The sequence below is a fragment of the Chanodichthys erythropterus genome, chromosome 8 (genome assembly GCF_024489055.1).
Source record: "Chanodichthys erythropterus isolate Z2021 chromosome 8, ASM2448905v1, whole genome shotgun sequence".
Classification (NCBI taxonomy): Eukaryota; Metazoa; Chordata; class Actinopteri; order Cypriniformes; family Xenocyprididae; genus Chanodichthys; species Chanodichthys erythropterus.
Window position 1 is genome coordinate 10,346,240 of NC_090228.1, and position 18,035 is coordinate 10,364,274.

Below are 18,035 nucleotides of genomic sequence, written 5' to 3' on the forward strand. Positions count from 1 at the left end.
AACCTTTTCACAATATTCTAATTTTCTGAGACACTAAATTTGGGATTTTTCTTAGTTGTCAGTTATAATCATCAAAATTAAAAGAAATAAACATTTGAAATATATCAGTGTAATGAATGAATATAATATACAAGTTTCACTTTTTGAATGGAATTAGTGAAATAAAACAACTTTTTGATGATATTCTAATTATATGACCAGCACCTGTAGTTGATTAAAAGCTATTGGAAGAAGATTTGCATCTTTTCTGAAGCTAAAAAGCACCAGTCCCCTTTGTAATTGCATATAAAAGAGCAACCAACTACATCCATCAAAACGTATCTTTTTGTGTTCCATAGAAGAAAAAGCTATCGTACGTATCCCACTCATGTGACATTGCTGTGCTGCACCGTCATGAAAGTGTATCCCTTGTATGCATTTTAAAGCATTACTGTTTAAAAACAAGCAATTTTCAGCACAATAAGCAATGAAAGAGCTAATTTCTGTATATGCGAGTACTGTCTGAGAGACGCGCACATGAAGCCTCTGCTCATGTGTGTACAGAACAGTTTCTTTTGCCACCTAATTGGGCTTAACCGTTCATACACACTTGTGTCAAAATGAAATCGTTGAGAAAAAGCACATGTATCAGTATATTCGATCAGTGCGTTCGGTCTTAAAGTGAGCCTAATAAACCTGCTGCTGTCTGCGTTTTAATGTTAATCAAATAAGAAAAAGAGAAACTGCTCCTGACTTGAATCACTTTTGTCACTTTAATAAGAATAAATTTATATTTTATTTACACAGTGAAGTCTATGCAAGGCTAATTACTTTATACAATTCATGTAGCCTAGTATTTCTAATTTAGTGCTTGAATTTTCAGGTAGGTCTTTTTATTTGTGTCTTTGTTCTATTGTAGTTTTGTCCTACTGCTTGTAATTAGTTTTGGTTCCTATTTTATCCATTGACAGTTTACTTGTCTTCAGTGTGATATAACTCTATTTAAAGCAAAAATAACTATAGTGTGAAATAAAATTATTCATAATGTGATGAGATTTTGGTCATATCGCCTACCCCTATTTGGAACATCAGGGTGAGGATATGACAAGTGTTTTGTTTTAAGTGAATTATTCCCTATACATAATCCTTCTCAGTTCCTGAGAAGAGTCATTTGGCAACATCCTCTTATAAGTAAAGAAACTGAAAGAAAAAATATGAAGACTTATAGACAGATAAACCTAAACTTGTGTTAAGTTATAATGTGACTTGCAGTAAAACATATGTGGCACAATAACATATGTCAACATTTTAACTAAATGTGTGGAACCATAATGTGCTTGCAGCTATATATTTTTTTTAGTGGTTTTTTATTTTGCTCCATCTGCAGAAAAACAGATATAAAAATTACACACACCCTGATGTTTCTCAAATTTATTTAACTCTGACTGAGTCAATGCACCCTCAACAGAGATGGTTGCCACCAAACAGTGCAGGTAACTAATAACACACCCCTCCGACAAGACACACAACACGGTCAGGACGCATCCCACACATGCTTACAGCCTCTTTCTCACAGACCTGAACAACATATCGCAATCTGGTCTAAAATGTTTGGCCAGTCTATGTTATGAAAGTTAAATTAGTCACTCCATACAGAGTAAAAATTTCAACCGTAACCATGTTAAGGCAACATTATGACAGATCTCCGCTTGATTGTGCAAAGCATTATACAGAAAAGTCTGAAAAGTCTGCATCAGGCATGTAATTTTATCAGAACAAGGCCCTGGTGAGAAAGCAGGGGGCAATAAAAAGGGCTACCATCAGGACAGGTGATTATACAAAGCCCACACCTCCCCCAATATGCATTCTCAAAGATGTGCTGTGGGGAAGGGAGTTGGACTTTTGTTTACTGCACTGTCTAGTGAAACAAGTTTCACTCTATAGAATAGTCTGGGTCAGAATGGACAAGTGAGTGAAACATTTCAGATGTGAATTGAAGGAATTGCAGCCTCATTTCTCAAAATGTTTCAAATCTTTCAGACGTTTTCTTAAGATATTTTGATGAATGTTGTAGTAAAACTATTTTTGTCCATACAATGAAAGTCACTGTAGTCCAAAATAATGTTATTGAACACACATACTCTGATCATTTTTTTCAGTGTTGTCTTGTGTTCCTTTGTCTATCAATCTATCCATCATTTATAATCCATTCTAACAATACAAAAAAATGGATTTGTTACAATATATTTTGTTTTTATGTAATAACCATGCCCAGGTTTTTTCCATTGCTTAAGGCATGAAGGCTCTTGTTGAATCAGAGCTCTCTTATCTTGTAGGCGCAAGACTGATGAAAGCCATTTCTGTTATATTGTTCATTTGTCTGTCAAAATACAGAGGATTTGGGTGTGCTCAGTGTGACCTTACTAAACTGCAAAAAACATGTTCGGTTGCTATGGATGTGTAATAATAAGTCAACTGTTCCCTTTTAGATGGGGAAAAAAGTATGAAAATAAAGGAGTCGAGATCAGTGTGGAGTCAAATTACACAACTTGTTAGTTTACAAAGCAATGCGTCTCAATTAAGCCCTTGCTGAAATGAGGATAATTACTGACGGTAATCATGGAGTTTACGGTTTTGGAAGAATGACCTTTCAGATTATCAGTGGAAAGATTTTCTAAGATTAAATTCCACAAGTTTAAGGTTAAAAGGCTTTGATTTCTGCCACAAACAAATGATTTTATCTAGGATTCTTGCGTAAAATGGCTTTAATTTTGCTGACAAATATGACAGACGGGGGCATTTTTTTTATTTTGGTCTTTCTTGATGTTGTTATGAGACTTTAATGTTGTTTTGAGGTATGCTGTGGACAGACTGACTTCAGGAAGTAATTTGATTTGTGTATTTTGATAAATCTGTTGTGTCATTTCTGGCTTTGCAAAACGTATTTTGTTTTGGTGGTTTTCTTACCTTGAAGTCAAAGCTGCAGAGACTGACTGCGTCCGCATCGTCCTTATCGTCCTTCTCTCTGCGCTTGCGTTTCTGCAAAAAGAAAAGAGTCTATGAGAACCTGTAGCACAATACACATCTAAACTAAAAGGCACACTTACAAAAATGTAAACTTTCTGGCTTTGGGAGAGGAACGAAGGAGAAGACATTCTTTTGTCAACTTTGCCACACTTTTCTTTTGGTTTCCTGAAGAGTATGCAAAGTGCTGCCCCGAAAGTTGGCATTATTACGGGTTACAATGGCTCCTAAGGAGGTCCCGTCAGACTCAGGAAGGACATCATTATCCCTGAGGCCTTTTAGCACCTGTGTGTGTGATTCGGGGGCTGGTGGGGCATCTGGCTAGTGAAAATTCTACCTGTGGAGCGTGTGCAGGGTGTGAAGGAGTTGTAAACATTTCTGCAGCACTGCAGTGGCCACAGAGAGCCCTCAGGATCTCTGTTATTGGCCTGTGCTCTCTTTACTGGACTTTTCCCAAAAGAAACCACTTCACGAAACTGTTCAAGAAAGGCAGTTGGTGGCTGAATTATAGGATAATGAACCTCCCAAGAAGACATCCCTCCATATAACTAGGCCCACGTGGAATATGCACAATTTTATTTTCTGTCATAATGAAACAATATTGTGTTTTATTTATTAATAATAATAATAATAATAATAATAATCATTCAATATATTATTTTAAAACAAATTAATTGATTATTTCTTCTTCTTCTTCTTCTTATTATTATTATTTTATTATGTAATAGGCTGAATATCATTATTAAATCCACAAGTTGAAGGGGAATTTGAATTTGAATTCATGTAAATCGCATTTAAAACGGGTGGTAGTTTTAACACAAATGTGCCCATAATCTGCTTTATACGTTTGTAAGCAACATTTCACAAAGAGGGCCAGTTTGTATGTCAATTAGGGTTTCGTCTGAGACCAGTATCAATTGAAAAAGTACTATTCTTGATGTCGCAGCCGCTAACAGAAGTAACGTCTTGATGAGCCTTTTGTTTTCTTATAGGGTGAAAGCATATGTAAAGTCATGTGATCAAAACCAAACACACTGCAGCCAGCTCACTGGGTTTCATTGAAGCAATGAGTAGATTAGGCTAATATAACATCAGACCCATTCACAGCAAATAAGTTAGCAAACACACTAAAACAATAAATGACAAGCTATCATTTAGCAAATCCCCATTCATAGACAATGGGGGAGAATTAATCAAGACCTGATTGGAGGCAGTAATGATTGCTGGCCAGTCAGATACTGAGCTACTGAGTGAATCACAGGTTACTCATGGTGTTTGGTTTTGAACGTTTTAATGGGTAACTCAGATAATCTTTGCGAGTATCCTCATAAACAGTCACTTATGTCTTAAGTGAACGTAAACAGTTGAGAAAAAGTGCATGTGTATCAGTATATTAGTGCGTTCGGTCTTAAAGTGAGCCTAATAAACCTGCTGCTGTCTGCGTTTTAATGTTAATCAAATAAGAAAAAGAGAAACTGCTCCTGACTTGAATCACTTTTGTCACTTTAATAAGAATAAATTTATATTTTATTTACACAGTGAAGTCTATGCAAGGCTAATTACTTTATACAATTCATGTAGCCTAGTATTTCTAATTTAGTGCTTGAATTTTCAGGTAGGTCTTTTTATTTGTGTCTTTGTTCTATTGTAGTTTTGTCCTACTGCTTGTAATTAGTTTTGGTTCCTATTGTATTCATTGACTGTTTACTTGTCTTCAGTGTGATATAACTTTATTTAAAGCAAAAATAACTATAGTGCAGTGTTAATTTCGTTGACGAATTATTTGTCATAATTTGTCAACGTCATTTTTTCACGGACGGAAACGAGACGATGACTAAATAAAAATGCGTTTTGAATGACTAAAACTATGACTAAAATCTACTCTAATTTTCGTCAACGAATAAAAATGAGACGAAAATGAAAGAGATGGACGATTTGGGAAGATATGCAGTCAGAACTGCTGTCCTGTGTGGAAGATGCGCACATTTGAACTGTAATGTGCTGATTTAACCGCGGGAAACGCAACACTGTTGCGCGCTCTACAGGCTCGTGCAGCAGCACATGTGACTGCTGCGCAATTAATGAATAGCGCACATTTAGGCCAAGCGATTGCTTATAAGCTAATGTTGATGAATTATGACAATGTTTACTACACGATGTTTATATGGTAGCATGTTTGAGACGGTTGTAAGAATGCATATTTATCTCCCTCATGAGCAGCCTGCTACAGTGCAGACTGCAGACATTTCAGAATAAGAGTCACGGTGTATTTCAGGATGGTTTATAATTATTATTTTTTTTCCTGGTCATTATTGTTATTTTGTTTAAACAATAAACTGTATTTAATTTAATTTCTGTTTAATTCATAGTAAACTAATGTATCTTCTGTCACAGGAAGGAAAGACTAAGAACATTATTTGACACATTCAATATATTTTACAAGTATAAGGGTTATTATTGTTATAAATGGCATTTTAGTCAAAAGACTATGACTAAAACTAAACCAAAATTTGCTGTCAAAATGAACACTGCTATAGTGTGAAATAAAATGATTCATAATGTGATGAGATTTTGGTCATATCGCCTACCCCTATTTGGAACATCAGGGTGAGGATATGACAAGTGTTTCGTTTTAAGTTAATTATTCCCTATACATAATCCTCCTCAGTTTCTGAGAAGAGCCATTTGGCAACATCCTCTTATAAGTAAAGAAACTGAAAGGAAAAAATATGAAGACCTATAGACGGATAAACCTAAACTTGTGTTATAATGTGACTTGAAGTTTTAAAGGGTAACACAGATAAGCGTCTACTTTTGTGTTATCTGAGAGTGGAGAAAAGCTAATGGTCTATTTTCTGGGATTTTTGTCGATTTTTGTTTGCTGAGCATGTTATTATACAGGTATCTTGGGAGGTTTAAGACTGCCATGCAGGTTTAGGAGCTGACTCCTTAAGTTTTTGATATTCTTCATATTTTGTGCAGTTGTTAGTTCACAGCAGAGACTGAAAATATCCAATAAGTTTAAATTGATTTTTACCCTTTATAGGCAGTTTTATGTTTATAAAGGCATTTAATTAAATGTAGCCTATGCATCATCTTTTGTCAAATTGTTACATTTAATCAATTACATCAATTAGAAAAAGACACTATAGAACTGTTACCAATCAAATAAAATCAGTATCAACAATATCCGTCTTTGCAACGCAGAAGAAACAAGCTTCATTTGAACTGGCATTTAGATGTTTTTACACAGACTGTTTAATGCAGCTCAGAGGGGTGACAAATGCATTTACCTTCAGATACAAATGCATAAATGTTTTGATTAAAAATAAAATGTTAAGTATTGATTTGAAATGATTTTAAAATTAAAAAGACACTTTAAATATGAGACTAAACCTGCCAGTAGGTGGCGGCAAGTAACTGTTAACTGAGTCGAGTCATTCATTCAACCGATTCGTTCAAACGGCTGATTGTTTCAAGAATGAAGCATTTGAATAGGCTGGACGATATGACCTAAAATCAATCTCGATTAAATTAACATATTGTGATCTCATTCAAGTGATCTCACTTTGCGGCTTGCCGCTCGCACGTTGTCTGTGTGTGTTGACTTGGCGTTTGAGTTCGCCTTCGTGATTCTTCCGTGCCACTGACTAGACGAGGCTACACGTGAATCCACACGGTAATATGTTTTTAAGGGCAAAGTAACAGGATTAAAAAAACGAAATAACCGACATGGGAAAATTACGTCGGTTAGCATTTCAGAAACTGAAATTTCAGTTTCGATTACTTTTTAATTAATCGTCCAGCCCTACATTTAACTTTCTTAATGAGTGAGCCATTAACTAACAGATTTGTTCAAAAGAACCAATTCATTCAGTAATGAAACACCATTGTGTGTTGCTCAGAGATGCAAAACAGCTCTGCTGTGGCTTTGTTTGGACAATTTTCATAGGAAAAGAACAAAAACAGCAATATTGTCTAAAATGTAATTCATTTCATATTTCTTGTTTATTAAACTGTTGTTTAAAATCAATATCATATGCAATCATGCATATATTTGGGAAAAGAAAACGACACTCTTTGTATGATTGCCTAATATATCATAAATATAGCCTAAAAGACAAATATTCATATTTATTCCTTTTTAATAGAATAAAATAGTTTTCTCTCACAGTAAAAGCATGCACTCTAAATGCCCACATGCAGTAGTCTAAACTAAACCAAAAAGGCTAAATCACACAGTGAATGTGTGGACTCACTAGGCATCTTTTTGCAAAGTTAGGGACATACTATATAAAGTCAGATCGGCAATTGTTAAAACAACAATTATATTATCATAGACGATCTATATCACACATTCCTAGTTTACAAGTGGCACCAATATTGCTAGTGGATTCAGATAAAAAATTTGGTCAACTTGGAAAGCCAAACAATTAAAAGAATAAAACCAAAGCTTCACAAGAAGAAGAAATAAAACGGAGGAACAAGGAGAAAAGTTCAAAGTGATAGACAGGCTGTGTATGTTTTGGCTCCAAACGGCATGTTCTTGGTGTACAAACCATAAATGGATATTACAGCAAAGAATTTATGAGAGCAAATGGCTGCTGGCACAGAAAAAATTAGATTATTACAAACAAGCTCAAATCAAAGTCACGTTTTTGAGACACACTGCATATTGCAGCTGTCAGTAAGATCTAGGATGGCTGTGCACATGATGACAAGGAATGTGGTTTGCATATTGTGATTATTTGATATGGATTAAACCAAAATGCCATTTGTTATTACAAATCAGTGGGAAAAAGTCTTAAAGAATGAAATAAAGCCAACATAAAACTGAGTTCACAACCCATTTAACTTCTGTAATGTGACATTTTCCAAGTAAGAATGGATATTCAATTAGGGAAAAACGTGACATGGTAATAGGATGTGAGCAATGCTAATTGGTGGAAAGGAGCTGAAAAATAAGACGGCTTGATGAAAAGGCAGCTGCATCTGAAATGCTTCAGAGGATGCATTCCAAGGTAGGAAGGCGTCAAGGCACGTCCAAATTCAATGTTAGCTTCACATCCCATCTCCAGAGATACCTTCATCTGACTGATTTCTGAAAACAGCATAGATGTATCCATCGCTGTCTTTATCCCACAATACTGTGCATTCCAGTCTTTGACAGTTAAGCTAAAAAATAAAGATGGCGTCTGAAATTTGCGGTTGGTGGTCAGTTTCTGTATAAATGAACGTTTTTGATGTCATTTCTAGCAAGAAATTAGTATTGTAGTAATTAAATATCCGCTTAATTATAATCAAAGCTCTCTCTATTGTTGTAGCTCATTAGTCCTTTATACTTCCTCAGAAGTCTGTCTGAAATCCGTTTTGTGAGGTACCTTCATGCGCAAATGCTGCCAACAAAGTCATTGCCTGATAGGAAAGCAGGGCAACAAGTCAGCTGCCTAAGCTTTTGGACGCAGCCCACGTTTCAAAGGTGAAAAGAAAGCCCTTTAAAGTTAGACTTCAAATAATAGAATTGGAAAAATTACTGTTTTCAAACAAGTTTCCTTAACACTCCTCACTCTACTATTGTTCAAAGTAGTCTTGTGGCAAACTCATGCCATCAGTTGAGCCAATACTGCAACCCTATTAAGCATGTCACCTTCAGATAGACTTAAAGATGCAGCTATTTTCTTTTACTATAAAATCAATGTAGAAATTCCATCTGACTCAAGCTGCTTTATGTGTCTTCTACAATAAATGTATGACTCACATTGTTATGTGAATTTAGGCGCTATAGAAGAAAAAAACTAATTTTTGTGAACACCAAACAATTTTCATAGGAACAATTGAGGAAAAAAATTACAATGAATCCAGAAGTTTGAACATGTCTGAGATTCATTTCTTCCAAGTCATCACCACATGTTGGCACAACACACTGCAAAATTAAATCCAGCATTATAACAGGTCCGCAGGCCACTTCCTGCATAATCCATCTGTTGTTATACAACCACGATCACCCTGTGGCAATGCAGACGGCCTCAACCAGTAGAACTACTTCCACAATAAAGACAGACACCCTCAGCTTTCATGTTCAAGGAGTTTGAGCAGGAATAGAAGGAGAGAGGAATACTTTCACCTCGGCAGGGTTTTGAAGGTGAGATAATGGTGCTTGAGCTTGAAGCCTAATGAGGCCCATGTGCCCCCTAGATGAGCTAATGTGTGTGTATTCATGAAAAAAAAAAAAAAAACATATCAAAGGAACATTTTGGCATGTGATAAAGCAGCAAGTCATCTTTCCCGTCTTTGCACCCTTCCCCCTTCCCTCCAAATTCTCCTACAGATGAGAGATGGATTGCATTTCGCTTGGCCTTCATAAACTTTGGAATGCTCTAAACGGGCTCTACTCTGTTTTCAATCACAAACTAATTTGCATTTACTGCTTAACTGATTCAGTGGGAATGAGGGCTATGTTCGGTTCAGTTTGATGGAAATTTGGGGGGGGGGGGATGCTTGGGAATTTATCGGTGGCAATTTGTGCATCCGCTGAACCAAAGGCACGCGATGCCATGAGAGGATTAAGATGTCATCAGTTGGCGACAATATGATGGTTGAGTGGAAAACGCTATCTGCCAAAATTTTCATAAAGGGCAAGGGGAAAGTACAATTGCACACTTGCGCAAAAGAAAAGGATGGAAAGTTTAACAAAAATGACCTTATTGTTGTAGTTTGAGGCATAAAAACTGATGAACTGTAGCAAAGCACCATTAATGGGGCTACAGCATTCACGTCACTTAAAATACAAAGGACATCTGTTGTACGTCCAAAGTTTTATATTACACTTTATTCTAGGTGTCTTTTAACTCAATCAAAATTCAGTTAGGTACAGTGTACTTATTGTGTTTTATTACAAAACACTTTTGCTGTTATTGAGGACGGACACGCATAAAAGATAAGTTTTGTGGTATAGTTAGGTTTAAGGGTGGTTTAGGTATAGGGTCTACTAGTATAAAGTAGTTAGATATTTCATATGAAGTGGGTCCAAACTTTTTACAAAACAAACCAAGAATAAATACCAAAATTCTTAATTACATGTGATGTCAAACTCTATTGGAATCAACTAAGAGTCATGTCTGTCTTCGTGTGTGGCACTATGAAGACTGTTTTAAATCACTCATTCAGTAGCTATGTTTCCATCCACCTTTTTTATGAAAATTCTGCGATAGTGCATTAAAAAAAAAACAAAAAACAAAAAAAAAACAATGAAAACACCAGGATGCACACAAATTCTAAAAATGCGCATAAAAAATGTATTTGAACTGAATTGTATTGTATTGTTATTATTATCTCCCAGAAATGTCTCACACAATAGCATTCCCAAACTTTGTGCTAGTAGTAATGTATGAAAAAATATCCACAGTGGCTTCCCCCAATGCAGAAACTTCCATTTTTATTACAGATAATTTGCAGTTTCCCAGGATGATTGTGTTCTCTTGAACACATGGGATGGAAAAGCACTTTATCTGTAAGTGTTTTATGTGATATTCCAATGTTTAAGTTAAATTCACAGCTTTGGATGGAAACATAGCTTGTGGCAATTATGATGCCATCTTAGTAGTTAGCTCCCTATGTTGACACAGTATAGCTACAGTAGAGTGTTTTGTATGCTAGAGAAAGATATTATTTATATGGATGTCATAAGCTACTCACCAGCGTAAAGTCCCACTGGGGTCCAGGTGTCAGGAAGATGAAAGAACTTCCTCGTCTCAAAGATGGCCTACAGCAAGAAAAACAAATTAAGAATAAGGTTTTTAAAACAATTACAAAAGCCATTTAAAATAAAATATTTAATACCCTATTCATACCAATAACCAGACAAATGCAAAGCATCCAACCAGACCCAGACCTCTGGTTGTGCAGTAATGACACAGAATGTGCAGCCAAACCTTGTAGATCCATTAGTATGTCTGTAACCCAACAATGTCAGTGTGCCCACAAGAAAAGCCCATAAATGTAAAGACACATCCTGTACGTACCACACACCAAGCCTGGTGTAGCTCTGTCTCCCGTGACACTGCATCATCTTCTGCAGAACTGATACAGAGAGAGCGTCACTAAGCCCCGATCTCTCTAACTCACACTAAGACACTCAGTTTCTGCTGTCTTTCACCCACGTGCCCTCGCCTTCAGTCTCTATTCTTCATGTCCTCTTTTACTCACAAATGCACTGCCCCTCATTGTTGGCTGGGCCCTTATTTGGGGACTGGTAACAACTGTCTCAGCGAGGTCATGTTTGCAAAGATACCCAGGGTTCCTTTTTCAGAACAGCCGCTGCTTTTTTCAGCTATGATAATGGGACGGCCCTGCCGAATCTTTTCTGAGAGAAATTCTCAGAGTTATCAGCTATTCTACAGGATTATGATTAAATAATTTTAGTTCTTCAGAAATGAAGTCAAATATAGTATGCTTATTTTAGCAACATTGAAACAGACTGAGGAATTATCCTGAATCATGCACCAGCACGTATTCTAAAGAAAAGCTTTTATCTAATGATTGAAAATGTGGTAACTTCTTGTGTTTCTCAAATCACTCTGAAATCATTCTTGAGGATTTTTTTTTTTTGCACTACACTACATTACATACATTATTGTCTCTATTGTTTGGTTGGTAAGATTTTTTTTTTTTTTATGTTTTTGAACTTTCTAAGATGATCAAAAATAATAATAGTGTGAAATTATGTTTTATATAATTATATTTTTTAATAATTTTAAAATTTTATTTTATCCCTGTGTTGGCAAAGCTGAATTTTCAGCATCATTACACCAGTCTTCAGTGTCACATGATCATTCAGAAATCATTGTAATATACCGATTTGGTGCTGCTCGAGAAACATTTCTTACAATATCAATATTGAAAACAGTTCTTAATATTTTTGTGAAATATTTTTTCTCAGTGCTTAAAGGTGCCCTAGAATTAAAAATTGAATTTACTTTGGCATAGTTGAATAACAAGAGTTCAGTACATGGAAATGACATACAGTGAGTCTCAAACTCCATTGTTTCCTCCTTCTTATATAAATCTCATTTGTTTAAAAGACCTCAGAAGAACAGGCGAATCTCAACATAACACCGACTGTTACGCATCAGTCGGGGTGTACGCCCCCAATATTTGCATATGCCAGCCCATGTTCCCAACATTATGAAAAGCATTAGACAAGGGCAGCCAGTAACGTCTGGATCTGTGCACAGCTGAATCATCAGACTAGGTAAGCAAGCAATAACAATAACCACGAAAAATGGCAGATGGAGCAATAATAACTGACATGATCCATGATATCATGATATTTTTAGTGATATTTGTAAACTCTTTCTAAATTTTCGTTAGCATGCTGCTAATGTAGGCTACTGTTGGTTAAAGTTACCATTGTTTATTACTGTATTCACGTAGACAAGAGCCGTTGCTATTTTCATTTTTAAACACTTGCAGTCTGTATAATTCATAAACAACTTCTTTCTTTATAAATCTCTCCAACAGTGTGTATTGTTAGTTTTAGCCACGGAGCACTATCAAACTTGTTCAGAATCAAATATAAACACCCAAATAAATACTATACTCACATGACACGAAGCATGCATGCAGCATACATGACGGACATCTTGTAAAAATCCATTTGAGGGTTATATTAGCTGTGTGAACTTTGTAAATGCACTGTATTATAGAGTCGCGAGCTCGATGGGCAGGGAGCATGAAATTTAAAGGGCCAGCAGCCCCTGAATCGGTGCATAGTTAATGATGCCCCAAAATAGGCAGTTAAAAAATTTATTTAAATAAATCTATGGGGTATTTTAAGCTGAAACTTCACAAACACATTCAGGGGACACCTTAGGCTTATATTACATCTTGTAAAAAAACGTTCAATGGCACCTTTAATATTTTTGTGAAAACCAATATATTATGTCTTTACTCTCACTTTTGATTAATTAAAAATATCCTCCTTATTGAATAAAAGTATATATATATATAAAAAAAAAAGTACTGACCCCAAACTTTTGAACGGTAGTGCAAGGAAATACACTGGAATATTGAAATTTTCATCTTAAATATACAAGAAGAGAAAGATCAGAGTAATAGAAGAGACAAGCACAACTACATTAGGAAATCAGCTGTCTGGGACAATGGTCAGTTATACACTTTAGCTGTTATCAGAGCTGTCTGACCCAGAATGCTGCAAATTAAATATTAAACTAATAAATCTTTGATCGAAAAAAAAAAAAAAAATCATTGTATGTTAATCATTTATATACCAGTATATAATTTAATTTGATAATAGATAATATTTAAGTAAATGTGCGGTGAAGTTGCTTTTGAAGCTGTCAGACCTTGACTCATCCTCATGCATTTATTTATAATAACAGTTATGGGGGTGTATTATTTTAAAGTATTTATTAAGTGTGGGCAAACTTTATTTCATTATGTGTTTTTAGTGATGATTTATTGTGATATGAAGACAATTGTTCTCTGGTTGCCATCTACCCTGGGGTCCTGGCAGAGGTGTAACAAATGCGAAAATTCCTCTTATTCTGTCTGGTGTGGTTTCTGCAGGAATCCCCCATCTTTCTATCTCTCCATCAGTTGTCTGTTTATTATTCCGTCACTTGGGAATGAGTGCAGGTGGCACCTAGAGGAATGCAAGTACTGTGTGTACATATGACAGATTAGGTAATTAGAGTAAAATAAATCTAAAGAATGTAAATGGGAAGTGAGAGAATCTGATTCTCATGGAAACACTAGTTTAAATGTGACTCATTTAACTTATCAATTGAATATTGTGTGATGGTGTCTTGTACAGGTGGATGTTTCTAAACAACAGTGCAATTTAAGAAAAGCAGTGATGCAGTGAGCGGAATATTAAGCTGGGCAATCCTAGGTGTGATATTATCTGACCAGTCAGAGTGTATTTGTGTGTTAACAGAGTACAGAATCTATATCAGTGTTCACTAGAAAAAGACTACTGTGGGTGGTCTAGAATGCTAAAGACAACAGGAGCCTAAATATGTAGGTCAAATGACGCTGCCAATCCCATGATGGAGTGTCCTCCATTCCAAGCTGACTTGATGAGGAATAAACCATAGTAACAAGTGGACAGAATATTTAAGTTATGGATAAAAAAACAAAACAAAACAAACACTATGTACTTATAGGAAAGTACATACTTGGGTGTGCAGTAAAGTAACATAACAATATATTGGGACATGCTGTCAAGTCATAAAATTCTGTCCTCATACCACACAACCATGTCACACACTGTTTGTGCCTGCATTTAAAACATCTAGCTAAATTCATTACCTTAAAATTCATAAAATTCACAACTTTCAGATTGTGTACTTGCCAATTACAAAATGTTGTGCGACTATGTCCGTTCAAGCACAAGACGATGTGAAAGTAGGGCTGACAAATCATAATTGTCGATTATTTCTTTGAAATTGTAATTGCAATTTATTAATTATGATTATCAAAATAACATTGAATAAAGTTTTGAATAGCTTTGTACGATTGTTTGAACTTAGTTATAGGAGCTAGCCACCAGGGTGTTTCCCTGAGAACTAATGTTCCCCTAGGGCCATTTTCCTGGTTGCATTCACACCGCTAGTAGGAACTCTGAAGTGACGAAAGTATATGAAAGTATTAGCATTTGCCATGTAGTTGATGCCCAATGTCACTAGCTGAGCAGACAATACATAATCATGTTTTGCTTGGTCCGCTCATAGTCACGCTGGATTTTCTCCTTAGTAGGCTTGTTGCGATAGTCGGTGTTACCGGTGATACACGGTGTTTAACACACCTACCGGTCATAGCACTTGACCACCGGCACATTCATTTATCATTTGAGGAGAGTGAGGCGAGCTAACTGGCAAAGGATGGCGTAAGATCTGGTTTCAAAGCGAAATGCAAAAGCACCTATTTGGAAATATTTTGGATTCAAACCAAATGCGAACAGGGAACAAAGTTTTTGATGTTCGTTCGTTTCATATTCTATGGTTGTGCGGTGTTTTTGTTTTGTTTTTTGCTGAAAAAGGCAGGCACTTATTTAACGAATAGTGATTTTTTTTAATATAATTTCTTGTTTGATACTTGCACGATGTGTGCAGTGGTTTGTTTTGTTAATAAATGCACTTTTTAAAGGTGTTTCATAAGTGCTTTTGTTTAGTTTTTGCATGGTGTTAAGTTATTATTCATTTTGCAATAAAGATGTGTGTAATACAAGCGAGTGTCTTATTGTTTTGTGTATTTTTATTAAGAATAAAATAAATGAACCCATGATTAATTCAAACAAATGCTACTGTATTGCCGCTAATTAAAGTGAAAGTAAATTGAGACGTGTGCACGTCTGCACGACCGCATTTTCGGCCACCGGAAACCCCCGACACGCAACCCCGGTGACACCGGGATTACCGTTCTTTTTACACGTCGATTAACCGGAGGAAAAAATCCGTCACCGCAACATCCCTACTCCTTAGCGTCAAGTTTAGAGGTCTAGCTTCCATGTTTGTAGAGATAGTTCGTGGAGTGAATATACTGGTGCTTCGCATTCGTTTGACCAGTCAGCGTACACTTACGCCACTGCTAGTTCCTTTTGTGCTGGGTTAGACCTCTGAATGTAACACGCTCTAAACACACCTCTTAAGCACGCAGAATAATGCAAGTGGATTTTTTTTATGTAATCGCACCTTTGAACGATTACAAAACTGTGGCATCTGTAATCATAATTTCAATTCGAAATTCGATCAATTGTGCAGGCCTACTTGAAAAAGAACTCAATTCAGTATTCGAGCGCTGTCTGAGAGGCGGCTTTCTGGGCGTGCTTCGGATGTATGTTGCAAACACAACGAGTACCGAATTGAGTTCTTTTTTGCGTCGTCTTGAGCTTGAATATTTAAAATCACAAGGCTTAAAAACATGTGCAAATGTGCAAACTTTTGTGGTGATGCAGCATTTCCCAAAAGCATCGTAAGCATCATTTATATACAAATTCTGAGAAGACTGAATTCCAGATTACCACAAATGAACAAACCTGTCTGTTTTTAAAAGGAAAAAAAATGTGATCTGAATGGTTGTGGTAATGACTGTACGGCAGAATAAACACACCCCCATGACCTGTAGCTATGTGTAAAAAAAAAAAAAAAAAAAAAGAAGCCTAAAGCAGTGGTTCCCAGGCCTGTTCCTGGAAGCCCTCAACACACTCTCCATAATCAAATACCTTATTCAACTCATCAGCTCAATAGCAGAGACTCCAAGGCCTGAAACAGGTGTATCTGATAAGGGAGACATCCAAAATCGTTGCTATTTGGGAGCTTCAGGAACTGAGTAGGGATCCTGTGAGTGCGTATTGCTTCTAAAACATGTTTGAAATGCTGAGGTGTTGTCTGAAACTCTGGACATTGGCATGACAAACATGGAACAAATAGCGCGCACACCCTGTGATGGTTGCATCAACACATACACAACTCTAACACTCACTGGTAACGTAACAGTCTCCACAAATATACCAAAAATGAGGCTTACCCTGTTTTAAGAAATTCAGCAGAAAATTACATCACTAGCTTTACCGCCACTGATTGTCAGCTGATCTGACACAAGCGTGGGAACATGTAAGAGATTACTTGGTCTATTCACAAGGTGACGTCATCGATACACTGGTCATTTTTATGTGTGGAGTAGGAGCATTTCTATAAATACAGCTACACTTCCTGCATACTGTTATTCTGAATTTTGGTAGTAGTCACAATGTACTATACAAACCAATAGTTTTAGAGGAATGGTCAACATTGGTTTTAGCTGTTTTTTCCCCCTATGACAATGAGCGAGCAATCCCACAGACTTTAAGGTGGGAAAACACTTGAGGGGACTCGGGTTAAGATAAGTAGGTTTGGTTTCACCATGCTTTACGTAGCAAACAAAGGACAGGCCTTGGAGGAATGATATGTCACTTACTCATCGAGATCATTCTAATACGGCTTCAAAAGCTCTCTTTGTTGTGGTTTTCACTGTCAAATATGAGACATCATATATAACAAACCTGTAAAAGGCCACGTAAAGGGCTTGAGTGTCAAAAAAGCTCAGAGAAAAGATAATCTGAAATTGGATAATGGTTGCCTTAAACACCTACGACATCCCACTATGTGTGAAACTGTGATTTTGTGCTCTTATCTCAACTATATCTGGCCTTTCAGTGCGTATGAAATGAAGCAAGTTATTGTTTACTAATTCCTTGGGGATTACTGGAAAAAAAACAAGGCCAAAAACAAGACATTTAATAAAAGTCTGTTTCGGTTTTCTGTGACACAACATTACGTCAAAACCTATGGTGGGCTTTTCAGGTCATGAGCTTTTTTTGTTGTTGTTGTTGTTGCTCATAATTCATATAAGGTGGCAAGCAATGCTAGATCAATTAATTAGGGCTGCTTGATTATGGTAAAAATCATAATCACTTAATTTGATAAGAAAACAAGATCAACTTTTAACAGTGTAACACTTAATATTCAACAATATTGTTGATTTGATTGCACTGACACTATTGGATGAAAACTGAACTGAGCTGGACAAAGACGTCGCTGTTTTCTGCGGAGCCGTTTTATAGATGAAATGAACTAATTTAATAATTGATGATCTTTACAGCAGAACTGAATCAACACTGAACTGACTTCAGCTGAACAATGACATTGTTCAGCTGTGAGACTGGCTATTGTCTCACATAGCCAGATCTGTAGTCTCAAACATACTTTATATTAAAACTATCATAACAGTGTAATTTTAATTACCTCATCTGTCGACATAACGCCAGTGAATTGCAGAGTGGATGCAAACTTATCCACATTGCTATGATCAGGTGCTTTCTAAAGTGTTTATACTTCTTGAATGCTGTTTTATATGTTACGGCTGTCATTTTTGTTCCATTTTTGTTATTGAGGGAAGAGTGCAGCACATATTTACTCAACATTGCTCTCAGAAGCTTTTGTTTTAAAATGAAATGGTGTTATTACAATAAT

At 36.1% G+C, this 18,035-nt stretch overlaps 1 protein-coding gene across 1 annotated transcript in view; it reads right to left on the reverse strand.

Annotated features, from left to right (window-relative positions):
- The window catches only part of net1 (neuroepithelial cell transforming 1), a 30,604-nt gene that overhangs the window by 10,818 nt on the left and 1,751 nt on the right, over positions 1 to 18,035 (reverse strand). Inside the window, exons 2-3 of the mRNA XM_067391759.1 lie at positions 10,699 to 10,765; positions 2,947 to 3,018 (exon numbers count right to left, since the gene is read on the reverse strand). Coding sequence (XP_067247860.1) covers positions 2,947 to 3,018; positions 10,699 to 10,765 — 139 coding nt within the window. The remainder of the gene's footprint in view (positions 1 to 2,946; positions 3,019 to 10,698; positions 10,766 to 18,035) is intronic.